This window comes from Juglans regia, chromosome 8, assembly GCF_001411555.2.
Source record: "Juglans regia cultivar Chandler chromosome 8, Walnut 2.0, whole genome shotgun sequence".
Taxonomy (NCBI): Eukaryota; Viridiplantae; Streptophyta; class Magnoliopsida; order Fagales; family Juglandaceae; genus Juglans; species Juglans regia.
The window spans coordinates 16,349,896-16,377,818 of NC_049908.1; the positions used below are offsets into that span (position 1 = coordinate 16,349,896).

Sequence of the window (27,923 nt, forward strand, 5' to 3'; positions counted from 1 at the left end):
ATCTCTGCTATAGTGCTGTAGTCTTGATGCGTACGAACTTTTCAGTTGGCTTTAAGCATGTGCAGTAAGTTACTGTACGCAAGCAATAATTCTGGAAAGATAAACGTTATTGCAGCTACTAAACATCATATTATGTCGAGTAAACTGCACCATGCTCGTGGATCCACTCTCCAGCTTTCCTCCCCCACAAGGGGCAGGATGTCAAAAACCACTGTCTCTGTTGATTATAATACAGCTATTTTAGAACCAATTTATTGATCTCATGCTACAAGCATAAGAGGCAAAATGCCATAAACCTCAGCTCCACATCTGATATTAGCAAGAGAAAATAGATCAAAATTGAAGATATACCTTAATATGAGTAGTTCTAAGAGGTTTTGAGGTGATGCTACATCTACTAATGTCATTGATACATTAGTAGATATGTGGTAGATTCGGTTAAAAACCAAGGCTAGGAGGGAAAAAAAGAAAAGAGAAACCTAGATCTTAAGTGAAAAGAGGACAAATATAAGTTATAACAGGGAACATATTTTCTGAACTTCTAAATGCTGCATCTATCTACCTTCCAAGATACCTAACACAGGTTTGGAAGAAGCGAGAGTCAATTTCTTTTCCCTCAATCTGATAATGAGGGAAAACACTCTAATTTGGGGTAAGAAAATCATCTCTTAAGCAATTTAGACATAAATTGAAAATGATAATACCAGCATACCCAGCTTCTTTGTCTCCACTCCTAATTTCTCTTTCTAAAGAGAATTCTCATGCCAATACAATAAACAATACAACAAAACAAATTTGTAGATTGAACTGAAGTTACAACCAGCAGTTACGAACATTGCAAGCAACTTTTGACCAACTGATCCGCAGGTTGCATTACTAACAACTGGAATGCTATTAATGAGTTTAAGCTCTAGATTTTCAGATGACAATTTTACCTAGATGGCAACTGCCAACTTTCACCACAAGGATTGGCATCTGGACATCATGAAATCCATCTACTTTAGGAAAAATAGACCCACTTGAAACTCTCTATGCCATATATTGTGAACAAGTTTAATACACGTGAAACAATTTGGACAAGACTCGTTGCACAGAGCTTAATCTGTCCTACTCTTAGCAGCATCAAGTAAATTTAGTTCATTAGTGTGCTGAAACATGGATAACTAAATTTCAATCAATCATACCACTTAGGTTTCAGGTCTAACTCTTGGAAATGATAGGTTATATATAAATTTTTTTCAGTAATCTTTTATATCTTTTCTCTTTCTCAGTAGGGTTTAATACAAATCAGTCCTTGTGATTTGCTCCAAAATTATATTACTCCTGGAATTTGTTTTTCTTAAACTTTTTACTTCATGCGGCTTTAATAATGATCAAAACTTTTTACTCCGTTAGAAATAGGTTTGTAAACTGTTTTTTTTTTTTTTTTGTAGGTCATATGTTTGTAAATTGTTACAGGTGCCAAATCAGCACCAATCACCACATAAAAAATTAAAACTAAAATACGTAAAAACAAGTAAAAAAATCTTCTTTTTTTTTTTTTTCAAAAACCACCCCTTTGGTCCACTTCTGGGCAGCCCAAACATCTAGCGATGCCCCGATCAGGGCCACCGCAAAGGTGAGCCACCTTCGGGCAACCAACCCAAAGGCCCAACCCCCAGGCTGGGGTGGGAGGCGGGGGACTCCCCCACCCCTCCCCCGCATGCGCAGTGTTTTTTATAGAAAAATGTTTTTTTAAAATGTATTTTCGTTTTTTATTTATTCTCATTTGTTTTCGCAAATAAGATAAGATGAGTTGAAATGAAAGTTGAAAGTTAAATAAAATATTGTAATATTATATTTTTTTAATATTATTTTTGTTTTGGGATTTGAAAAAGTTGAATTATTTATTTTATTTTGTTTGGAAATTTGAGAAAGTTATAGTGATTAGATGAGATGAATTATGAAAACAAGCGAGGTTTGATAGTTTACTAATAGATTTTTGACAAACGAACTAATTTAATAGTTATTAAAACCACAAGGAGTAAAAAGTTCAATGAAAAAACTCTAGGAGTAATTTAATTTTGGTGCAAACCATGGAGACTAATTTTGAAAATCCTCAGGTAATAAACACTGATCACGTCACATAGCTTCAAAAGGAGGTCTGCCTCACTGATGCTTTTAAGCACCCAATTGAAAATCTTCCCCACAAAAAATCGAGAATAAATATCAACACCGACATATTTGGAAATGTGTTAGTAGACATGTTTGTAATTAGTATAAGTGTGTGAGGGTATAAGTGTCAATTGTATGTAATATATATATACATTTGTACATCATTGAAAGTGAGTAAGATCTTTCCCATATGTATCTACATGGTATCAGAGCGTAGTGTACGTTGGATTGATCGTGTACGGTGGTTCACGCCTAAATCGATACGGTGCTTCCGTTTAAAGTGGTTTCCGGCCACTCTCCAGCATCTTCTCCAGTACTAAGTACCAGGGGTGGACTCACCAGCCTTGTCTATGATTACCGGCATCGTCATCGCCGCCGGAATCGATACGGTGGTTCCCTTTGTCGTCGGGACCGAAAGTGTTTGAAGTGGTTTCCGGCCACTCTTCGGCATCTTCTCTGATACTGGGCACCAGGGGTACACTCGCTAGCCTTGTCTGTGGGTACTGGCATCAACGTCGCCACCGGAAAGGGCCTCCGTCACCGGCAAAAGGTTGAAGCTCGAAGTGTTTGGCTGCAGGGATAAGATATCCAATCCTTGAGTTTGAATAGCCAAAACCTGGAGTAAGAGTGTATTCCTATCCGGAATAACACTTGTTTGGTAATACCTATATGGTATTCTTATCCTCGTTTAGGATAGCTTATTCTTGTTTCAGCTCAATTTTAAACCGGTACCGGTTCAGACCCGAAACAGGCCGATACAGACCTGAAACATCTCGATTCAGACCCGAAACAGTCCAGTTCAGGCCGATACAGAACCGAAATTGTGGTATTTGAGTTGCTTTTCGGGTACTTGGGCTAAGTATCTACATTTCTAGATTGCGTTTCTCGGATTTTTTAAGTTGAATTGTGATTTTTCTCAGATATTGTGTGGAGTTTCAATCTCCAAGTTCAGTTGTGATATTGTGTGGAGTTTCTCAAATATGACAATTAAATTTGAGTCAATTATATGATGCGGTTACCACTTATGTTGCTCCTAGTGGGCATGGAGGCCGAGGTGGTAGAGGTGCATGTAGGGGACGTGATGCCAAAGGTAATCACACTCGAGGTCAAGAGCCTCATAAGTGCACCCATTATAGTCGCACTAACCATTCGGTGGACTATTGTTGGGATCTACATGGTAGACCATCTGGGTCTGCTAATCAGGCCATTTGCCAAGATACTACATCATAGTTAACTAGCTTCAACTCAAGTATGATTAGTATATCGAAGGATGAGTATGAGCGGTTTTTGGGTCACACACAAGCTTCATCCACCACGGCTACTCTTACCCACTCAGGTATAGCATCTGCATGTCTTGCCTCATCCATTCAAGATCCGTGGATCATTGATTCAGGAGCTAATGAACATCTGACTAATCTGTCCTCTGTCTTATCTAAGTTAGATACTGTGACATATCCAAAAAGTGTTACTCTCGCTAATGGTTCTCTTGCTAAAGTTACAGGCATTGGATCCACTAAGCTCACTGGCTCTATATCATTGTCATCTATTCTATATGCTCCCAGTTGTCCCTTTAGTTTGTTGTCCATCAGTAAAATTACTCAAAGTTTTCAATGTTCAGTAACCTTTTATCCCTCTTCATGTGTCTTTCAGGATCTCAAGAAGGGAAACAAGATTGGTACAGGGCATGAAGTTGGTGGCCTATATTATCTTGATATTAAACAGTCACCCACTCGAGCTCTTACATCCACATCATTTGCTTATGAATGGCATTGTCGTCTTGGTCATCCCTCACTTTCCCTTTTAAAGCGTCAGGTCAGGAATCTAGGAAATGTGTCTCCCTTTCCTTGTGAAGCATGTCAAATTAGTAAACATCATCGTGTGTCGTTTATACCTCGAGTTGATAAACGAGCCTCGAGTCCTTTTGAATTGGTTCACTCTGATATATGGGGACCAATCAACATTGAATCAAACACATTTCAGCATTTTGTCACATTTATTAGTGACTACTCTCGTGTGACATGGGTGTTTCTGATAAAGGCAAGATCTGAAGTCTTTTCCATATTCAAAGTGTTTTAGAAAGAAATTAAAACTCAATTTAACAAAAAGGTTCAGATTTTGCATTCTAATAATGCTAGAGAATATCTATCTAATGCCTTAAGTAGCAAAGGAATTGTTCGTCAAACTACATGTTCTTATACACCCCAACAGAATGGGGTGGTTGAACACAAAAATCGTCATTTGTTAGATGTAACCCAATCACTTTTACTACACATGCATGTTCATAAACGATTTTGGAGTGATGGTGTTCTTAGTGCTTGTCACCTTATTAACCGTATGCCTTCATCAGTTCTCAATGGTTCCTCTCATTTCTCCATCTTGTTTCCTTCATCTCCACCATTTACCCTTCCTCCAAAAATTTTTAGATGTGTTTACTATGTTCATAACCTTGGCCCATGTTTTGATAAGTTTGATCCACGTTCTACCAAGTATTTTTTTGTTGGTTATTCTCGAACACAAAAAGGATATCATTGTTATAGTCTTGTTCTTAGACACTACTTCACGAGTGCTGATGTTACCTTTTTTAAGTCCATACCCTATTTCTCTGTCATAGTTTCGAGTGTTGAGTGTGATCCTCTACCATTACCTACTCTTATACTTTCTCCTCTTGTCGCCGGTCCTCCACCCCCACCCCCTCTCCCAATTCGTTTATAGGTTTATTCGCATCGCTCACAGCTACCAGCTTCCATGCCTTCACCAATCATGTCTCCATCTTCGGATCCTGAGTTACCTAGTACTTCAAAATCTCCACCTATTGCTCTTCGCAAAGGTACTCGATCTTGTGTTACTCAACATCCAATTAGTCAATTTGTCTCATATCATACCTTATCTCCTTCATTCTCATGTTTTACCTCTCAACTTTCAAAACTTTCTGTTCCTAAGACAGTTCAAGATGTTTTATCTGATCCAGGATGAAGGACAGCTATGAAAGATGAAATGGATGCCCTTCACTATAATGAGACATGGGATCTTGTTCCACTACCACCTGGTAAGCAACCTGTTGGCTGTAAATGGTTATATACAATCAAATTTCATCCTGATGGTTCTGTGGAACGTCTAAAAGCCCACTTGGTTGCTAAGGGTTACACTCAAACATATGGCATTGATTACGAGGAGACTTTCTTCCCAGTTGCCATCCTCTGTTCGAGTGTTGATCTCTCTTGCTGTTAATTTAGACTGGCCTTTATTTCAGTTGGATGTTAAGAATGCATTTTTGCATGGCGACTTGCATGAAGAAATTTATATGGAACAACCACATGGGTTTGTTGCTCAGGGAGAGTATCGAGGTACTGTATGCAAGTTAAAAAAGGCATTATATGATTTGAAACAATCTCCTCGAGCATGGTTTGGGAAGTTTTCTGATGTTGTATTAGCATTTGGTCAACATAGATGCCAAACAGATCATTTGATATTTCACCTACATAGTGATGCAGGTCACATTTTGTTGATTGTATATGTGGACGACATTGTAATTATTGGGAGTGACTGCTGGAATTGCTAGGCTGAAACAATGTTTACATGATCAGTTTTAGACAAAAGACTTGGGCAAGCTGAGATATTTCCTTGGAATTGAAGTTAGTAGATCTAAAGAGGATATCAACCTATCTCAGAGGAAATATGTACTTGATCTTCTAGAAGAAACCGGCATGCTGGTACACGACCTATTGACACCCCTATGGATCCAAATCGTAAATTCTTGAAAGAGGAAAGAGAGTTGTTTAGAGATCCAGGTAGGTATCAAAGACTTATTGGGAAATTGAATTATCTCACTATCATTAGACCAAACATCTCTTATGCAGTGAGTGTACTAAGTCAATTTTTACAAACGCCTAGGGTCTCACATTGGGATGCTACAATTCATATGCTTCGTTATCTTAAGCGAGCACCTGGCCTTGGATTACTGTATCGACCAAATAGACATCTTAGGATTGAAGCCTTTTTAGATGCTGATTGGGCAGGATCCCCTTCAGATAGAAGATCCACTATTGGATATTGTACATTTGTAGGAGGTAACTTGGTTACATGGAAGAGTAAGAAACAAACAGTAGTAGCTCGGTCTAATGCAGAAGCTGAATATATGGCAATGGCTCACACTACTAGTGAGCTGGCATGGTTGCAACACTTCCTTCAAGAGATTAGGTTTCCAACTCCTACCTCTCTTCAGTTATTTTGTGATAATCAAGCCGCAGTGCATATTGCCTCTAATCTTGTGTTCCATGAGAGGACTAAATATATAGAGATTGATTGTCACTTCATTCGAGATAAAATACTAAGTGGTGACATTGCTACAGCTTTTGTGAAGTCTGCAGATCAACTCGCAAATGTGTTTACTAAGTCTTTGTGTTGGAGTCGGTTAAAACTTATTTGTTTCAAGCTAAGTTTATATGATATATATGTCCCAACTTGAGGGAGAGTGTTAGAGGACATGTTTGTAATTAGTATAAGTGTGTGAGGGTATAAGTGTCACTTGTATGTAGTGTGTGTACATTTATACATCAATGAAAGTGAGTAAGATCTTTCCCATATGTATCTACAGAAATGTTATTTGAGCCAAGTTCAGATGGCAACTCAAAGTTCCTGTCTCCAATTAAAATGCAAGAAATCAATATGCAAACTTATGAAACTACCTCACAAATTCCGTAGGGCTCCAACAACCTCTGTAATGCAACCATCTTGTCTAAATCACCTGTAAGCTGGAGAACATACAAACAGCTTAGAAATAGTGAAGACAGCAAACCTGGGACACGCTATCGTTGGAATGTTAATGAATGTGGACTTCCTGGAAAGGCATGTTAACTGCAATAGTTTTTTTTTTTTTTAAAAAGGTAACTGATGATTTAAAAAAAAAAAAAAGCATACACTAAGTACACATGAGATATACAAGTGAAACACTAACTAGAAAGAGAAAAAGATACAAGAAAATCATGAAAACTCAACCTATTAAAATGTATAGAAGCTGCTCAAAGGAACAAAGTAGTGAAACTTTTCAATTGTCCACTCGCAATCCTCAAAACTTTTTATCATTTATCTTCCTCCAGATACACCATACTAGGTAGATAGGACTACTACAATTTGTAGGCTGCCATATTTTGGCAAAAAAGTCATTCCTCAACACTCTGGAAATCTCACAATGGAGTAAAAAGCAGTCTACAGATTCCCCTTCAAGAATTACTATCTTGAGATATTAGGACCTTGTAGCAAGATCGAACAGTAAACTTTCTGTTTCCTGGAAGGGGCCAAAAGTGTCTTATCTACTCCTCCAATACATAATCTAGTAGAGTACATGAGATTGAAAAACTCTATGAAGGCATCAACCTCCAAGTCACACTGAAAAAAGAACATTCCCACTTAGGGGAATCGCGGGAGAATTCCAATAGATCAGCTACTGACACCTCCTGCACACACGATAATCTAGAAGAGTATATGAGATTGAAAAACTCTTTGAAGGCACCAAACTCTCAATCTTGAACTGATCTAAAAATGCTAACATTCAACTTAAAAGAGCTGCTGGAGAACTCCAATAGATTAGTTATTGATGCATCCTGCACAAGCGCGATACTATATATTTGTGGGAAAGCTTCCTTTAGGCCCTATCTCCACACCATAAGTCACACCAGAATCTAATCCTGGAGACATTTTACCCACCTCAAGTGTATGGTATGACTGGGAAAAAAAAGCCCCATCCTCTCAGATGCCACTAAACAAGCAGATTTTCCACAACTCACAACATGCGACCCATGTATGTCAATAAAACACCACTCACCCCAAGCAAAATCAAACTTATAATCCACTATAGTTTTTGCACAAAGCCACCTTCCTAGGATTGCCAATTGAACAGAAACAAGTTTTGAACTCCCAAACCTCCTTCAGAAATCGAAGTGCACACTTTGGTCCAGTTTATCGAGTAAAATTTGAACTCTTCACCTAGCCCACTCTATAGAAGGTCTCATTGTAACTTCTCTATTTGGTTGGCAACACTGGTGGGAAGGGGAAACAAGGACAAGAAATATATTTAGGCAAATTAGAGAGTGAACTCTTGATCAAGGTGAATCATAAGCAAATATGGTTGGCAACCTTTAAACAAATACATTCTCTTCCAACTAGCCAATCTACGCTCAATCTTCTTAATCACACTATCCCAAATAGACTTGGCCTCGAAAGGGCCCCCAAAAGGATGACCAAGATACTTCATAAGCAAAGAGGATACCTTGCATTGCACCCCAATATGCCATGCAGACTATCCACATTATACATAGCAATCAACTATGACTTGGCAAAATTCAGTTTCAACCTAGAAATATCTTCAAAAATATAAGAAAGGGCCCTCAAAGAGTATCATCTGCAAACAAAAGATTATATATGTTTAGCACACCAAGATTACTAACCCCAAATAGAAGCCAAAGAGGAAACCTCCATCCACAGATGATAAGATTTTGTTGGGAGTCTCTGTGACAATAATGAAATGTAACTGAGATAATGGATCGCCCTTGTCTCAACCACAAGAGCTACTATAGAAGCCAGCGAGAATGCTATTCACCAATATAGAAAAGCAAACCGAAGATATATAATGTGCTATCCAAGATAGCCATTTCTCCCCAAAACTGCATCTCCCAACAAATGATAAAGAAACTCATAGGTCTTCTCAATATCTAATTTGCAAAGAAGCTCAGGCTCACCTAAGATGAGCGAACTATCCAAACATTCATTATAAATAAGCAAAGAATCTAGAATTTGTTCCACCTTCGACAAGTGCATTTTGAGACTTTGAAATAATCTTCTCAAGAACCCTACTCAATCAATTAGCAGGGACTTCAGAAATTATCTTATACACCCTATTCACCAGATTAATTGGGTGATAGACTTTAACATCCACATCTCTGACTTCTTTTTAGGAAAGAGGACTATGAAGGTGGCATTAAGGCTTTTGAAACTTACTATTTGTATAAGAATCCTACAATACCCCACTGCTATCATCTTCAGCTATAATTGTGATTGTGTTCATCACCAAATTAAGGTTATAAAGCATCCATCAATTTAATTGATAATGTTAAGTCCCTAATTTCATATTAAAGAAACTACTTACCAAAAATCTCATCTTAAAGAAACTGGAATGAGTGCAAAGCAGTGTAGATCATGGATGAAGTTGAACTGATGCTGAAGTTCAAAAGTTAACAAAACATTCATCTTAAAGAAACTAGAATGAATGCAAGGATCATGGATGAAGTTGAGCCAATGTTGAATTTCGAAAGTTCACGAGTGTGGCTAAAGGTGTTTGCCATGCTGATTGACTCTGAAATGCTCCAACATTTGAAGGTGTGTTTCTCAAAGACCATCAAAGTCATCCTATGATGTGTAAATGAGCTTTAGATGGAGTTCAACGGTGACCATATAATTAAATATTTTCCGGTACATAATCACCAAATTAAACTTGCAAGCTACCATAAAAGCATTGGCACATGGCTAGGATTGTCATAGAATAATTGGCCTTGAGAGGGTAAAAGAGCAGAAATGGGATTGAATTGGATCTTTTTGAAGAACTACCCATGCAAATGAAAATTCTTACATGATCAACCAATACACATGTTATCTTTCTTCTGGTTGCAGCATATCCCTACATCTTCTTACCTTTTGAATGGTATTGGCATTATGGAGAACCAGTTGAAAATTTTCTTCTGATCAACCCCATCAACCTTGCCTCTACTACTAAAAGTTTCTTTTTTATTAGCAAATAGGAAGGATCCTTGCTCAGACCCCAAGACAGTGTTATAATTAATAGGAGATTAACTCAGAAATCCTTCCTTCACTTTAAGGAAAGAAATGACTTTAGAGCAATAAAGTTCCCAAAAGTAAGTAGCCAAGATGTAAAAACATGATATTTGGCTGATGGCAATAATTCCTACCTCAAGTGTAATGGTGTGATCAGACGCATCAACAGCTTTGGCCCGGAAAATGCTGGCGATATCAAGGACATCCCTCCTAGCAGTGTTATTCACAGAAATCTTTATCAGCATAAGTTCTCTCTCTGCAAATGGCAAGTGAGTGATATCCCGAACCTGAAGAAAGGACCACCTATCTTTTAGTCAGCCATTTGCTCAAACATATCAAGTGTTCAAGAATGGGGAAACCCAGTCATGGGACCAAAGACAGCATTCATATTCCATTAAAGCTCAATTTCTTTTGACGATATGCAAATTTAGGAATTGGTTCAATGGAAATCCTATTTTTTGGTGAGGAATATGCATACACATATATCGCGCGTCTTTATATTGAGTATAGAAGTACTTCCCCAAATCCAGGCATTACAGAAGCTGTCAAACTCTATATAACATTACAATCCAACGAGAACAGAGCCATAGACCCTGATGGGATGGATGGTTTATCCAATCTGAAATTTTCTTTAATGCTGAAGTTTTTATACATTATTTATTCAGATCTCTGGTTTTTCGAATTTTGTTGATGAATAGTCACACTCATGACTTTACAAAAGGGTAAAATGGGATTTGTGTTTTTATTTATTTATTTCCGTCTGTCTATTTTATGGGCTTCAAAGAAATGTTGTTAATGCCAATCCATGTCCTATTAGGTTTAAACTAAAAAAGAATCAAAGAAAAACTAGGAATCATTGTTGGATAAGGATTCTTCAGGACCACTCAAATCTGCTAGCCCTTTTTTTTTTGGGAAAAACCATAGGACTTTGGAGTTTGGACTCATTTTTCCTTTTCAAATTGCTGCCAAGTTTTCCCAGAGAAAGCTGGGTGTTTTTTTAAAAGGCTATTTCAAGGAAAACCTAATCCTTTCAGGATTAGTCCAAGAAAACTTAAAATCCTATCTAAACAAGAATGTTTTACTGGATAAAGACCTCCTGCCACCCTATTTTATAGCTACAAAACCCTCCAATTTTGAAATTTTTATCTCCCCTAATTGGCTGCCAGATTTTCCCATGAATATTAGAATTTGTTTGAAAGATCTATCTGATGATAATCTCATCATAAGAGTTAAAACCCTTGTTTTGTCTGCCTAGACATAGCCTGAGAAAAACCTTAACTTTTTTCTTAAAAAAGGACAATGAACCTCATTATTTCAACTGAGCATTAATTCCAGCTTGCAGTTGTCCTCTTTCAGCCACCAAACCTCAAAGATTTTCAAATAAGTCGTAGCCTTTCTCCTTCAATAAAATAAGCCCTAGCTGGAGGCCTCTCTTGGTGATTTCAGTGAGAGTTCTTCATGTTTTCTCAAGTCTTTTCCCTGAGATTTAAGTGTAAACTATGCAAAAAGTGGGAAAATAGTGGATCATTGTCTGGTCCATTGCAAGGTAGAAAGTATGGAACATGATCTTCAAGGATAGGCATTGGATCACATTGTTGTTGAAAATGATCCAGGCTTTGCTAATGTAGTGTATTTGGAGAGAGCAAAATGAGCATAATTTTGAAGATTGTGAAAAATCAGTATTAGACTATAAGTCATTCTTTCTTAACACCCTGTATCATTGTATAGTGGCCCACAAATTCAGAATAGTGCTACTTCCTTCTCTTTCTACTTAGGTACCTTTTTTTTTTTAAAGACAGGGGAACCATCCCACGGTAGAGCCATTAGGACTCATCCATGGAACCTAAACCCCCAAAGAGTCTACTTAGGTACTTCTTTAATCAATTTCTATACCCTTCTTGAATGGTTTTACCATCAGTCGGTGGAACATCAAATCTTTCTGTTAGCGTAAAACTCATGTGTTGGCATATAAGTGTGACAAAACCTCGTCTATGTGAGTTTTAATTTTCTAGAGTTAAGTCACATGGCGGATAGAAATTCACTCGAGTGAACATCAAGCGAGCAAACATCCATTACACAGAAAGATCGCTCGACACTCACTCAACTCTTTGCTCGAGCAACATTGGATAGAGAGTTCGCTCGACTCATCACCTGACACTTGCACAAGCAAACAAATACATGGGCTACAGTTGGCTCGAGTGAAAAAACCCAAGAAACACTTTTTCACTATGGACTCTTTTAAGTGGCCTGCACAAACCCTAAACATATATATAGAATAACATGCACGACTTCCTATGTGGGGGAGAAAGGCCAAAGTTTCCGTATTCATTGTATTCTTAAAAGAAAATCCAAAGGAGATCCATTGAGCATTCAAAATCGATTCTATCCTGATAAATAGACCTCCATCATATTGTGCTCATGTTTGAGTGTTGCTGAGTCCATTGGTGTAGACATGTTGGATGGCCGAAAGGATTTCTAGAGCTGCCTGGGTGCAGAGTTTAAATTGGTACTAATGGTGAAACCATAGAAAGGCCGGTGGTCTAGAGCTATCAGGGTGTAGAGATTGAATGGGATACTTGTCATGTTACAAGCCAGATTTAGTTATTTCAAGGGTCTTGAAAGTGTTTCTAAACTGGTTGTAACGAACTAAATTTTTATAGTGGATTTTAGGTAGTGACTTACACCACGAGTGGTTTTAGATTTTGAAGACGTTTTTCAAATGAGTTTCCACTTCATTACCAAAATTGACATGTTGATTATTTATTGTGATCTGATTGATTGATTGATTGTTAATTCAAATAGTCCAATAAATTTGGAAAACACATTTTCACCCCCTCTAGGTGTATTTGGGATTTGAACCGCTAATTTTTCACTTTCATACCCCCCACTCATCAAGATTCATACCTAGCCAACTTTCTTCTCTAGGAATTTTATTTTTATTTTTTTAGAAGGACTATTAGGTAAGGGCCTTGTTACACTCCTATACTGCTAATTGATTAGCATACTGTTTATTTAAGATTTTAAAATAGTAAAAAGATAAAGAAAGAAGTGTTCATAGTGTTATTTGACTTTTCCAAAAATGTGTCAACAATAGAGATGGGTTGATTCTCCTTTAAATGGCATGATTATGGTAAAGTTACTTGATTTTATGATGTATTCATGTTTTAACGTCTCGAACAGTTTTTTGCATTTTAGTATTCTAAAACAAAGCTGGAAATTGTAGAAAACAACTGTTTTTTAATCTGTCCACATATTGCTAATGTTACGACATTAGGATTTTGCATAATCAACATCTTAGGACCTAAGTTCCATGATTTCATATAAATAAAAAATTTTGCAGTAGCATAAGCCATGCATAAGCATATGACCAAGAAAGGCGACTGTTAGTGTTTTCTTTATGAGAAGTTTCGAAGCTAAGTGGTCATTAAATCATCTTCCAGTGGTTTAAACCCCACATTCATATGATAAATATAGAAATATCAGCAAAGTAATCTTTTCTGAAACCTTACTGGTTTTTCAGCAAATACCCCTGCACCATAGAAATATGTTAAGGCTTCCAAGGCCATCATCTCAAACCAAGACCAGATCCTTATCCATTCAATGTATTTTGGCTTTTAGAGACTAATTTCCCTTTGAACATACAGCATTAACCGAGTACCTGATTTTATCTTACAACTTAGTAGCAAATTAGTCCAAGCTGCACACTAAGTTAACAGTTAGAAATGCCCCATGTGCAGATGATTTTTTTCCCTTTAAAGCTTCTTTTAAGGATCTTGCTTAAAATTAAATTGGAAAAAGTATCAGTACGCTCAAAGCATCTAACAGTTTCCTTACCTCATGAAGATCTGTTAACTTGTGAAGTTGTTGAACCAACTTGCCAATTGACTCATCAGTCCCAGGAACAACAGTTGTGATGCGGGAAAGCCCATCTTTTTCAGCTGGCCCCACAGCTAAACTCTAGAATATAAAGCGGAAGAAAACCATTGAATTGGCATAGATCATCAAAACCAGAAAAGCTAAAAAGATGAGCACCAAGCTGAACTGACCTGAATGTTATAACCACTTCGAAAAATAACTCCAGTAACCATATTCAGAACTCCAAGGCACTCATTCACAAGCATAGACAATGTGTGCGACTGAAGCTCACTAGACTGTACATTCAGCACATTGCCATAAGTGGTACCATAAACAAAAGGCGAAACAAAACTATAATACAGCAACCAAAACATTTTTTGATACCTATTGTAAAAAAATCACTAATTTCAACCGTAGTTAAGAAACCAATTCATTGATTGACAAGGTGAACAAATTCTTTTATTTGATTTTCAGACCATCATCACCCACATTTTCATGAAATTGAAAGAAAAGCGTAGCAATATTATCTAGTGAGAATCTAAAGATTGATTGATTATGAAAAGCAAACTTTGTATACATTACTGAATATCAACTAGGACATCCCAAATAAAATCTTAAATTCTACTTTTAGTTATGTCCATAATTTTCTATCAAAAAAGATTACAATATGTACTAAAAGATATACAAACAGATATCTTACATCATCACCATAGACAATGCCCCAGTGAGCATCAAGAACTTGTTTCATCATCAAGTCATCGAATGGCTCCACAGGATAAACATCACCCTGTTATAAGAAAATTAAATTTAATATATGCAATCCAGAATTATAATGATCCTGAGTAAAACCCAACACCACTGAAAATTAAAGTGGAACATAAGCTCTGAAATATAGATTCTAGAGCAAGAAAGAATATTACCCTTAGAACATGATAAATATATATAAAGGAAAAAAAAGAGTATTGGAATCTACTAGCATAACTTCTTCATCAATCCTTGGACAGCAAAAACATCCAAAAGACGTTAAGTATCAAATTCTCCTCCAACAGAAGATAAGTTTCCCCACTTTGTACCATTTACAGTGATAGGTCCCAACACAGAAAAATAAGTATGAATATAATTTATTCTCTTCGGGTGAGAATGTACCTCAATTAGAATGCAAAATAATTCCTGCCTTTCATTGATAATCTGGGCTACTTAAATAAGTAAGCCACTTACAAGAAATTCGGAATTGAGGACGAACTGCTAGCTAATTACTTGGAACCCAACTTGCATGTAAAACAGAATAACATAAAAACAGAACAACGTAAAACAGAGCACGCCCACGTAAAACAGAGCATTACAACGGAAATAAAAAACAACGGAAATAAACTACGTAAAACTAGCAGTTTGCAACTGCATGTGACCCAGCGTCATGCGACCCAGTCAAGCGTCCTTCTTCCTTCTTCACGTCCCTTTCTTCATGTGCCCATTACGTCCCCTACGTCCACGTTCCACTACGTATGTCACATGCCTTGTTATCCCAGATATTTATCCCAGATATTTCGGATTTGGCCTACGGGCCCTTGCTGACTTTTGTGGTTTATCATACAGCAGAAAGCTCGCTAATGGGTTCAATATGTGAATGAAAGCTATAAATCAATTTATTATCTAATTCCCAAAATGTGAAGGAGAATTTGAGCACTATGTATCATGCAATCCCAATGACAAGAAAATGGCAAAAATGAACAAGAGTTCAATGTGAGAACAACTACTTCAGTAAAATTTATTATCCAATCCGAATAGTGAACGAAAATTTGAGCACTATTAATTATGCAATACCAAGTACAAGAAAGTAGCAAAATGAAACTAGATTTTAATTTCACCAACTCAAAGGACAGAAAACATAATTTTACTAGCATGCCATTAAGTGTCTGATCGCAAGCTGCTTGCAAGATGAGACCTCATCAGAAAAAGGATGGGCTACTTAGCCATGCATTGCTAGCAACATATTAAAACAAAAAACCTAGAGAATTTTCCAAAACATAGAAAATAAATATGAAGAGCTCTATCTGACAATATACTTGCGTTGAGATGACCTGAGTATTTCAGATAGTCAAATATGGTAATTAAGTAATTTATGAGTTAGCTTGCACATAGCCAAAACATTTTAAAATTGTAAATATATGAGAACAAGCTGTGATCACTTTCTACCTCAGTGCGTATTCAGAGTAGTCTAACAAAGATCTTTCCTTGCTTCAATAACCATTTTGCATTTATTTCCATGATTTCACTATTAGCTGGTCTTCCTTTTATGAAAACTACTTTTGTTAGATCACCATTTATCCTATTAGTTTAAGTTGATGGGAAGAGGTTAATTTTAATCATTTAATTTATATTTTAACACTCCTCCTCACGTGTGATTCAGATTCCAACTTAGTAAGTGGGCCCAACAGATGAAATATTTAATTAAAAAAAGGATGAAATATAAAGTGAGAGTTTGACTCAAGACCTCCACTCTGACACAATTTAAATCACTACTTGTATCAAAAGATTAAACTGATGAGAAGAGGCAAATTCAATCATTTGTTACTCATACTCCAACCAGTTGCAAAAGTAACCCCAATAATGCTGAAAGTACATCATAGAAGCACAAAATCAGGAAAGCACTTTAAACAAGAAAGACCAACAAATCTGTAGCCAGTGTCTAGACCCCAAATTTAAAATAGTAATTCTAGAAGCCAGTTTTTCACCTATACTCTTCTGACTGGCTATTTTCCATCATATGTTCAAATTTAAAAATCTAAATAAAAACAGAGTAACCTATTAAATATAAATTAAACAGTATGTCTCATACTCAAATCTTGTTTACTGATCAAAATAAATAAATTAAAGAGAATTAAATGCTTATGGTAAGCATGAAACGTCCCAAAACAAAATGCAATCAACAAGTGGCTCTCTGTCCCCAAATGATTCAAAGATTCATAAGAAGGTCAATCCAAAGGTGACCCCCTTAGATTATTACATCGAAACTGCATTTCATTAAAAGTTGCAAACAGGTAAATCAGCATTTAACCTTTCAAGTTCTGTTATTCGTCCCCCAAAACCGAAAGAAGTTAATTGTTTATATATGACTATTTAGATTTTTTGAGTTAAAATAATATGCAAACTATTTTTAAATCATTTTCTTAAATGATAAGCCTCGTAAAATTGGCATATGAAAATGAGGAATCCTGTATATGTATGACGAGTGAAAACCCTGTAGCTCTACCCAGTAATTTACCGTATAAGGGAATTGAATAAATAAGGAAACAAATAACAGGGAGAGCCTCTTTCATAAAACAAAAGGTACATACACCTGAGGATATACGGACATCGCCATTAAGTGATTGACCTGCTTTCTCTTCAAGAACATTAACAGGAGGTGGTGGTTCAAGATCTGGATAGGAAGCTGCACTGAATCCCCAGAATGGAGCAGTTTCACCCATCTTTTCTCGTCGCAATGCAATCTGCAGGTAGATTCAAATCCAAAATTTGTCACAAAGAAACTCAGGTCGTATACTAATACCCAAAAACTACTCGTCTAAGTTCATTAGCAACATTTATTGCAAAACCTGCTCATGGACAGTTATCATAAGCTACTGACCTTAATGTTTTCACTATCTCATGTTTTGAAATGTATAACCATATAGAAATATATGAAATAGATCTATATTCAGTTATTTCTAATCACAAATAGTTTTTTATCAGATTTCTTACTCAGAAATAATTACAAAAACCAAAATTGATTTGGAAAAAAAGAAAAATGATATACATTGACTTGACTAGATACGTATCACCTATACCACTTTAGAGGTAAAAGTATTCAGAAACCCATTGAGAATTTGAGGTTATGAGTCCAAGATTGAACGAGACTGTATCTCATCATTATTGTCATTCACATATCAGTATTGTGCCATGATGATGTTCCATTCTCGCAGGATTTCAGATATTCCACAGCCACTAAATTTGGCATTTTATCAGACCTTATTTTTTTTATAGGTAATCAAGAATTTTATTCATAAAATGAGGCATAGGCCAAGTACATAGGAAGCATATATGAGAAGTACCTAACTAGGGTTTACAACCGAAAGTAGAAAATCATGGACATTTAGTCCATTAAAATCAATGACCCCAGCCCGCCCATACGAACAAAGTTTTAAAGAAAAGACCATTAACCTCATCCATTGTCCTCTTGCAATCCTCAAAGCTTCTATCATTTCGCTCCTGCGAAATGCACTACTAACACATGCATATATGGGCCATCTTACATATTGTTACCACTTGAAGATTGCCTTGGTGTCCTCTCCAGCTTGCTAGAAAATCCAACAGCCTACAAGGCATGGCCCATGATAATCCTATTCTGGCAAGAAAATCATCCCGCAACGTTCTGGCCACCTAACAGTGTAGAAGCAAGTGATATATTGATTCCCCATTCTTCTTACACATGTAACATCAATCCAACACCACTACACGACTTTTCCTTAGATTGTCTGCAGTAAGAATCTTGTCTAGAGAGGCTATCCAAACAAAAACAAAATTTCTTTCAAAGGAGCTTTCATCTTCCATATATTCCTCTATAGAAAAGTAGTCATTCCTAGCTAGTTAGAACTTGGTAGAACGATCTAACTATGAATCTACCTTTCTTGAAGGGGCTCCACCTGATCTTATCTATATTGCCCTTGGTCACCTTGGCGGAATATAGTAAGGCAAAGAACTTGGTGATAACCTCCAACTCTTAATCTTGTGCTACCCTAATGAAATCTACATTGCATTGAGGGGAGCCACGAGAGAAGGCCAAGAGATCAACTATTGAAGCAACCTTCGCCTGTACAAGATAAAAAACGCTAGGGACTATTTCTTTGAAGCTTTGTTCACCACATCATTTGTCGTGCCAAAATTTGACTCGAGAACCATCACCTACTTTAATATGTGCATAGCTTAGGAAAGTCTTTCATACTTTTCTAATGTGTTTCGACAAACCCATCCCATATGGTCCATGTACCACAGCCAAGCACCATCCTCCCCAAGACTCTCCAAACTTCGAATCTATAACTAACTTCCATCGGGCCCCCCTCTCTTGTTGGTACTGCCACAACCATTTACCTGACCAACAAAGTTTTATTGAATTTCATCAAATTGCGGATCCCCAATCCACCCCCAAATATTGGTGTGCAAACTGTTGACCAGTTCACCAGATGCAATTTGAACTCGTCCCCCATCTCAATCTACAAGAAATCCTGTTGTAGCTTCTCAATACGATTGGCTACCTTTGTAGGGAGCGAGAACAAGGACAAAAAATAGGTTGGTACATTAGAAATGGTACTTTTGATAAGAGTAAGCCTACCTCCTTTGGACAAGAATAACATCTTCCAAGAAGCCAATTTAAGTTACACCTTTTCCATCACTGCGTTCCAAATCCCCTTCGATCTGACTAAAGCACCCAACAGTAAGCCAAGATACTTCATAGGTAGAGAAGATACCTTGCATACAAAGAGGCAAGCTAGATTCACACCCATTGGGGACAACCCCCACCAGCACCAATTTAGACTTCGAAAGATTCACTCTCAAACCAAAGACAAATTCAAAGCAAAGGAGAAGAGCCCTCAAAGATTGAATGTGCCCATGATTTTCTCCACAAGATGAGAGCATCATCAACAAAAAGCAAATGAGAAATATCAATAGAGCCATAATTAGCATTCCCCACCGAGAAGCCCTCGAGGAAGCCACCTTCCACAAGGCCCGAAATCATCTTGCTAAGAGCTTCCATGAGGATAATGAAAAGTAATGGCGAGAGTGGATCCCCCTACCTCAAACCACGAGAAGAGTAAAAAAAACCTACTAGCAAACCATTCACCAAGATAGAAAAGCAAGCTGTAGAAATGCAATATGCTACCCAAGCACACTATTTCACCCCAATACCACATCTTGCAAGTAGATAGGGCAAGAAGTTCCAGTTGACATGATAGTAAGCTTTCTCCATGTCTAGAGCAAGGTCTGTTTTCTACACCATCTTCAGATGTTTGTCGCCTGAAACGGTCTCTACATGGCTTAAAGCAGGCATCGCGTGCTTGGTTTGATAAGTTTCGTTCCACTCTTCTTGATTTCAATTTTGTTCAAAGCAATTTTGATTCATCTCTCTTTCTCCAAAAGATTGCTTCTAGGATTGTCTTGCTTCTGGTCTACTGGATGATATCGTGATTATAAGAACGAACTCCCAGTTGATTGAGTAATTACAAAAGCACCCCAAGGCTTCCTTTCATATGAAAGATCTTGGCCGTCTGCAGTATTTCCTCGGCCTTGAGATTCAAATCACACTAGAAGGTACATATTTGCATTAGCACAAGTATACACAAGAGGTGATTATGTTGGTTGGTCTTCAGGAAAGAAATTCAGTTCTTACACATTTGGAGGTGAATTTGAAACTGCAACAAGGGGAAGGGGAAATTCTTTCTAATCCTCATTCTACTGGCAATTGGTTGGGAGCTTAAACTATTTAACGATTACAAGATCCGATATTTCCTATGTTGTCCAATAGGTTAGTCAATTTATGCAGGAGCCTCGCCACCTTCATCTTGTTGCTGTTCGACGTATCATTTGCTATCTCAAGGGGACTCTTGATGGGGTTGTTCTTTCCAATTGGATCTTCTGTTCTACTGGCAGGTTACAGTGATGCAGATTGGGCAAGATGTGCGGACACTCGTTGTTCTATCACAGGGTGGTGCATGTTTCTCGAAAATGCTCTTATCTCTTGGAAGAGTAAGAAGCAGGCTCGCGTTTCAAAATCCTTTACGGAGTCCAATTATCGTACTATGCCTTCTACTTGTTCTAACATTGTGTGGCTTCATGGGTTGTTGGCAAAACTTGGTTTTCCTCATCTCCAGCCTACTCAGCTTTATGCTGACAACAAGAGTGCTATTCATATTGCTGCTAACCCAGTCTTTCATGAGCGGACCAAGCACATTAAAGTGGATTGTCATTCCATACGTGAAGCTTTTGATAAGAGTGTGATTACTCTTCCTCATATTTCCACTATTCTTCAGACAATCGATGTGTTCACCAAGGCTCTAACCCGACACCAGCATCATTTCATGATTGATAAATTGATGTTTCTTGATCCACCCGCATCAATTTTAGGGAGGATGTTAGTAGGATGTGCTGCAACCTATTAGTTAGGTTTGCCGCAGCTTGAGCCCAAGCCCATTAAGACTTGCGGCATGCCTTTATGTCTTTATTATCTTTATGCGGCATGTCTTTATTATCTTTATTTTGTATAGTTAGGTTTTCCAAAATACGGGTAGCATGTACAGCTAGGGGATTGAGAGAAAATCTCAGTTCTAATTAGCGGAAAAAGCTTTTAAATCTTGCTGTCTAATTTTTATATATATGAAAGGTCTCAAGACGTGAAAGACATTCAGACAAATTGACATGATTTTGATCTATACGGTTTTTTCTTCTTTTTCTTTTCAAATTTTTTTTGGTTGTTTTTTAACTGATTCTCTCCACCTTAACTCATTTGGACTATTAAGAGTCAAGCTCGAGCCAAGTTAGAACTCAACTAATTTACTCAAGTCGAGCTTGACCAGCCAATATTCGGCTTAATTCAACTTGAATGGCCGCTAATTGTGGGAATAAAACATGACTGCTCAAAACAATGACTTGCATTTCAGTATCAAGTCTCAATGGGCACCATCCCATGGAAGATCATATTTAGGATTCTTCCCTAAATTGAAAAAAGAAAAACAATGGCCCTCTATGGATGCAAATTAAGTTCACAATGGTCAATCTGGGATTCGAAACTTTAAAAAATATTCAAACATAAGTAAATACGCACAAAACAAAGATCATACAAAAAGAATCATACAAATATGGATATGTTACCTTTCCAGTTCTTGCAAGTTCTTTGATTCCGAATTTGCTTAAGTTTCTTTGAATAGCAACCATCTTTCCAGGGTCCCCAGTGACCTAAAATATCCATGTGAAACATACTTTAAGATAATACAACCAGAAAATAATCCTGTCCATACAAAATGTAAAATTTGCACATATTCTGAGTTGTAAAACATGGAGAAAACACAAACAAGGGGGAAAACCATTTGTTCAAATTTGTGTTTATTCATTACTATTCCAATATATATATATATATATATATATATATATACACTAAACATACAATTGACAATTATCTCCTCTGAGTTATACTTACTATAGTAATGCCCCGAACACTCCCCCTCAAGCTGGGGCACATATATCATATAAACCCAGCTTGAAACAAATAAACTTTAACTGACAATGACACAAGGACATAGTAAACATATTTGCAAGCTAATCAGCAGACTTCACAAAAGGTATAGAAATGTCACTACTCGAACCCAGGATTGAAGTCACTATGCATTGTAGCTTGATCATCACAAAATAACTGAAGAGGGACCGAAGCTTGAAATCCAATCACTTGAAGGAAATGAGCCCTGTATTCAGCTTTTGCATTTGAACGACCTACTACTATTAGATTCTTACTCTTCCATGTAACCAAGTTACCTCTTACTAAGGTACAGTATCCAATAGTAGATCTTCTATCTGAAGGAGACTCTGCCCAATCCAAGGCCTATACAACAATACAAGGCTAGGAGCACGGTTAAGATAATGAAGAATACGGATTACAACATCCCAATGTGAGACCCTTCGTGCTTCTAGAAATTGACTCACTACACTCACTGCATAAGAGATGTAAGGTCTAATGATAGTAAGATAATTCAATTTCCCAACAAGCCGTCGTTACCTACTGGATCTTCAAACAACTCCCCTTCATTCTTCAAGAGTTTACTATTCGGATCTATAAGAGTGTCAATAGGTCGTGCACCCAACAAGCTAGTTTCTTCCAAAAGGTCAAGTACATATTTTCTCTGAGATAGGCTAATACCCTTTTTAGAAACGGCAACTTCAATCCCAAGAAAATATCTAAGCTTACCCAAATCTTTTGTCTGTAACTAATCGTGCAAAAACTGTTTCAGCCTACTAATCCTTGTTGAGTCACTCCCAGTAATTACAATGCCATCCACATATACAACCAACAAAATATGACCTGCATCACAGTGTAGGTCTTCAAGAGTGTAGAATGGCACTATAAGTATGAGCAAGCTTTACAATGAACTTATCCCGAGAATTTATTAGGCATCTTTTCTTCAATCTAGTCATAAAGTGGGACAAATCATTGTCTGGTATTATTTTTTATTTCAAGAGAATAAAGAATTAGCAAGTTTCCCAAAATGTCCAAAGATCTTTCTAATTGAGCAAAACCCAAATTCTATTAAGGAATGGCAAACATCGCTAAATGCTACTTCAAAATGCCTACATGGCTGAGAATTTCATAAACTAACCCACACATACATAGAATCTTCAAACAGTAATCCAACTTCAGCCCCTATGTGCCCATTATCTTCGGAATCAATTATAGCCCCTAGGATCTTAAATTGCCACTAAAGACTCCCTTTTTATTAAAAAATAAATAAATAAACTTTGGTTTTGGACCCAAAAGTATCACTTCTGTTTCTCGAAGGTCTTTTGGCTATATAAATCCATGTAAATCTCATTTCCAAAATTTAAAATATTTCCACTGAACGGAAAGGTATCCAAATATTAGTCATATCCAACCCATATTTTGATATATACATTTTTATAGGCTCGAAAACAATGGTAGAAACCCTTTCAAGATATCATGGTTTTTAACCTAAAACAGAAGCTGCACTAGGAGAGGAACATGGATGCTTTATAGGCTTTAGTTCCCTTGGCTACTAGGTGAAAACATAGGAAAAGACCAAAAGACTAAAAGATTTTGAGGAAAAACTATACAAGGCTAAAATCTAGTTGTAGGAGATCTTTGCTTCTTCCAAGTTTGGGCTATGTCTTTATCACCATGGTGTGATGTTTAATATAATTTTCACCATGAATCTTCTTGATAAGAGCTTCAACATGTCAAAGTACTTTAACAAAGAGTAATAACAATAACAATAATAATGACAACAACAATAATAATGACAACAAGTCTAATAATAACGATACAACAATAACCACATAATCAAACAGAATTCACCTCAATAGTCAGCGAATCTTCGGAGATATCAACAATTTTTGCTCTGAAGATGTCTACTAACGACATGATCTGGAGATTACAGCAGTGTAGAGATCAGGTACTTGAAAACGTCAATGCACTAAGATGAAAGCAAAGCTACTGAAAAGGAAGGTGCTCCTAGTCCACAAATAAGAGAGCCGCTCCCATTATCTTGAAACAACAGAAAACTTAAACTCAAAACACAGAGAAACACTTAGTACACCATACCAGTCAATTCCAACTTGAGGCATAGCGAAATGTATAATATCAGGCAGCAGCAGCACTCATTCTAAGTAGACCCACCTCAGAGATATTTGACATGACCAAACTATAAAAGTGACATATCAGCATCGCATACTTGAATGAAAACAGAGATTTTATTTTTCTTGCAGGATTAGGACTCCTAGAGGTGGTGGGGAATCATGGCAGCAGCTAAATTAGTCTCCTAGGTTTACTTGGATTTGATTTTCTTGAAGAGTTATGATCCTGGAGTGTTTAGAAGTTTCAGCAAGGGTGTTGTTCAATCCTTCATGGATTAGACTTGATTTCCTTGTTGGATTAGGAATCCCAGTGGCCGCCAAGTAGAGTTCTCCCAATAGAATTTGGAGTTTTATTTTAATAGAAAGTCTAGTAGGTAGCAACATAATGGGAGCCCATCTTTAAGAATGGCCAAGGATTAGCCATAATGATAACCCAAATCACTTGGGCCAAAATTGTAGGCCCATAGGCTTTACATCCAAAACTCATCCCTAATCCTCTGATCTAGGGCTGGGGTGTGATACACTTTCATAAAAAGATTTGTAACACTTATCATCTTCCTCTTCTACTTTATCTAAATAAATGGTCCAAACAAAAAATTATAGTTTTTTTTTTAATGAAGGGGGAACCACCCCACGGTAGAGCCCTTAGGAATCACCCATGGAACCAAAACCCCCGGGGACATACAAAAAATTATAGTTAAAATTGATATATCAATATATAATACAAAAAACTACAAAAGCTTTTTGCACTTTAAGTTCACTAATGTAAAACAGTGCACTTTACTAAATACGCTTCGCTTTTGGTAAGTAAAGCTCTTCAGCATTTGCGCTTTGACCTTAAGCGTGCTTTTACCAACAATGGATCTTAGCCCCTATGAGGATAATTTTTTCCAATAGAGAAGAACTTGGCACAACAAATATCCCCAATAGGATGGCATTATTGGGATGGACAGCAGCTCTAGGGAAGATCTTAACCATGAATAATCTAAGTATCTTGGTGACAGATTTGTGTTGTATGAGCAAGAAGGATGAAGAATCAACTGATCATCTCTTGCTTCACTGTGGAGGTTAAAGCATTGTGGGATTCAATTCTCAGCTGCCTTGGATGAGTTGAGTTTATTTCTAAAAGGGCTGTGGAGTTTTTGGCTTGCCAGAAAGGCAAATGGGTGGTCCATATGGGACAGAGGTTTGGTGGATGACACCTTTATGCTTAATGTAACGCCTTTGGGAGGAACACAATACCCAGGGTCCCAGACCATCAAGGCCACAAAAGGACAGTATTAAAGCCAAAATCCATCATGTTCTATTCACTTACGTAAGGATAAAAGCCCACCAAAATTTACACTTTCCTACTTTTGTAGATTTCATGCATTCTTGCTTTCCTTATTTCCCTCAAGCCAGGTGTTTTCTCTCGTATACTTCAAGCATACTCAGTTCATGTTCATTGGCTCATCTAATAAAATTCATTTCCTTATCCAAAAAACAGAGAAAAATAACTGATGGGACAGCTTTGCTTTCACTCGTCCATCCAGGTGAGAGGTCTAGGACCAACGGTTTAATGATCTTACCTCAGCACGGGTATTCACATCTGAATTAAGTTTTATAAGCATCAGTTCACGTTCTACTTGTGGCTCCCTTGCGATGTCTTGAACCTGATACATTAGATACTCAAAAAGTAAAGTGCAGAACCAGATAAGGAAACACTCCCTCCAAAAAATTATACACAGATTTTATTTGGAAAATTAGAATAAGATTACTAAAAGAGCTAGTTCAGATGCAAAAAGCAACATCTTCAAAAGTTCATTTGAAAAGAAAAGCCCCACACAGTTACTAATATGCAATACAAACTCCAGAAATTAGGATTCATACAGAATATTTTAAGATCATCTAGGTGAGCCATAACCTTAATGACATTCGCAAGCTTGTTCAGTTGTGCAATGACTTGTCTCAAAACCTTCTCGGTTCCCAAGACCACTATGGTAAAGAGAGCCTTGTCCTTGTTCAGACCAACTGCAAGGGACTCGATGTTGTAGCCCCTCCTAGCAAACACCCCAGCAATCCGATTTATTATTCCACCCTCATCCCCAACAAAGACTGAAATTGTATGGCGTTTCACCCTGAAAGCAATTAAAATATCACATTATAAACATATCATGTATACTAGATATGGATATTAGACTTTGGGAAGAACAGAGGCTCAAAAGTAGCCTCTGAAATATAAAGAGAAAAACTGCAATCCTATCAGGCAAATCTAATTAAGTAAAAATATAAAATAAATATCATTTTTCAGAAAGTGATAATATCAAGTAGAAACCAGAAATAAATCCCTAAGAAAAATTTTTATAGTATAACCACATGAAGCTCCAGAGAACTTTTTAGGTAATCAATCATTCTAGCTCTTTAATCAGAATCCTATATAGCCAGATTTTTAGTGAAGTCAGTTGCACAAATGATCCCTTATTCCATATTCAGCGTAACATTTTGCTTTAAAATAACAAGTAGAGGAAAATAATCGCCACTAATTTTATACTTTCTGGGTTCCCAGCAGGCCATGTCCATCTCACTTTTAAGTTATATAAATGCATTGCTTCACAAAAACCCAGAAACTTATAACATAGAGTGTCCCTAAAGAAATCGCATGAAGTTATACTACACCCCATCCCCACCCAAATGTAGATCTTCACTTCTATTGTTTGGACAATGATCCGTTAAATCTCGATCACATTACGGTTCTTAAATTATATTTCTGAACAAAGATAAGGAGAATAGTTACCGTTATCACCTCGAAATTAAGCTACAGTATTCATCGCTTCAACGGACAACAACTTAATTACAGATGTCTCGGTAGAAAGAGGAACTACTCTTTACAATCAAATATACAGCCCGTATTGCAAGTGGGGGAAAAATTTTTAAAAAAAAAAAAAAAAGATATATTTAATAAATAATGTATAGCCGTAGAACAGTTCCATGCAACCACTAAATCCAACGAATGAAAAAAAGAAACCCCTCTTCGAACTATTACAACCCCAACAGGAAAACCAACCAGAATTGATCCAAATGCATGAGTACTAATCTGTAAAAATCGATACTTCATATACACACATAAGTGGGTTTAGCGAACTCGGCGAAGAGCAAACATAACCTCATTTGGAACATTTTATTTTATACATCTCTCGTTGATATAATTTTTTTAAATTTTTATATAAAATATAATAAAAAATTTAATTTTTTTAAATTTTAAAATAATAATAATATTTGATTCAATTTATATAAAATTGTCTCTTCTTACTATCTAAACTAAATCCTATGTAAAAATGTACATAGAGAAATATTAGCGAGAAACTCATTTAGACCGAGTCAGGGGAGGTGTGGACTCGCTCCGAGACGCTGCGATGTCATTGCTATCAGCACAGACCGCTAGCTTGTTGAGCTCAAAAGTCCGCCATTTGGTTGGTCTCACATGACCAAAACCCAAGCTTCTCGAAAACCCACGTCCCAAATCCACTCTCAATGGTGAGTTCTTCAGCTTCTGGTTCTGTACGCGTGCTTGGAAGAATGATACAGCCGCCATGAGTAATTCCTTTTTTACAGCGGGAGGGGGAAGAGAGCCAGAGAAGGAGAAACTCGTACATATATAGATGGCAGGTGCCACGGTAACTTACTAAACTGGATACAAAAATGTCTGTTCTGTCAGTTCCTCGCAT

General features: G+C 37.0%; 1 protein-coding gene across 4 annotated transcripts; it reads right to left on the reverse strand.

Moving 5' to 3' along the window:
* Window positions 1-27,923, reverse strand: LOC108991598 (acetolactate synthase small subunit 1, chloroplastic-like). 4 transcript variants are annotated; one of them, XM_035693002.1, is made up of 12 exons: window positions 27,594-27,923; window positions 26,123-26,336; window positions 25,788-25,871; window positions 23,942-24,010; window positions 21,733-21,816; window positions 17,169-17,321; window positions 14,534-14,620; window positions 14,025-14,129; window positions 13,813-13,935; window positions 10,113-10,265; window positions 6,840-6,905; window positions 1-217 (listed from the first exon to the last, which is right to left on the reverse strand). In XM_035693002.1, the coding sequence occupies exons 1-12, from the start codon at window positions 27,788-27,790 to the stop codon at window positions 131-133; spliced, it is 1,422 nt and encodes a 473-aa protein (XP_035548895.1). In that variant the 5' UTR covers window positions 27,791-27,923; the 3' UTR covers window positions 1-130. The 4 variants fall into 4 exon arrangements, with proteins under 4 accessions (XP_035548895.1, XP_035548893.1, XP_035548894.1 ...); XM_035693000.1 differs by having other exon boundaries at window positions 27,573-27,923; XM_035693001.1 differs by lacking the exon at window positions 1-217 and adding an exon at window positions 2,391-2,725 and having other exon boundaries at window positions 27,573-27,923.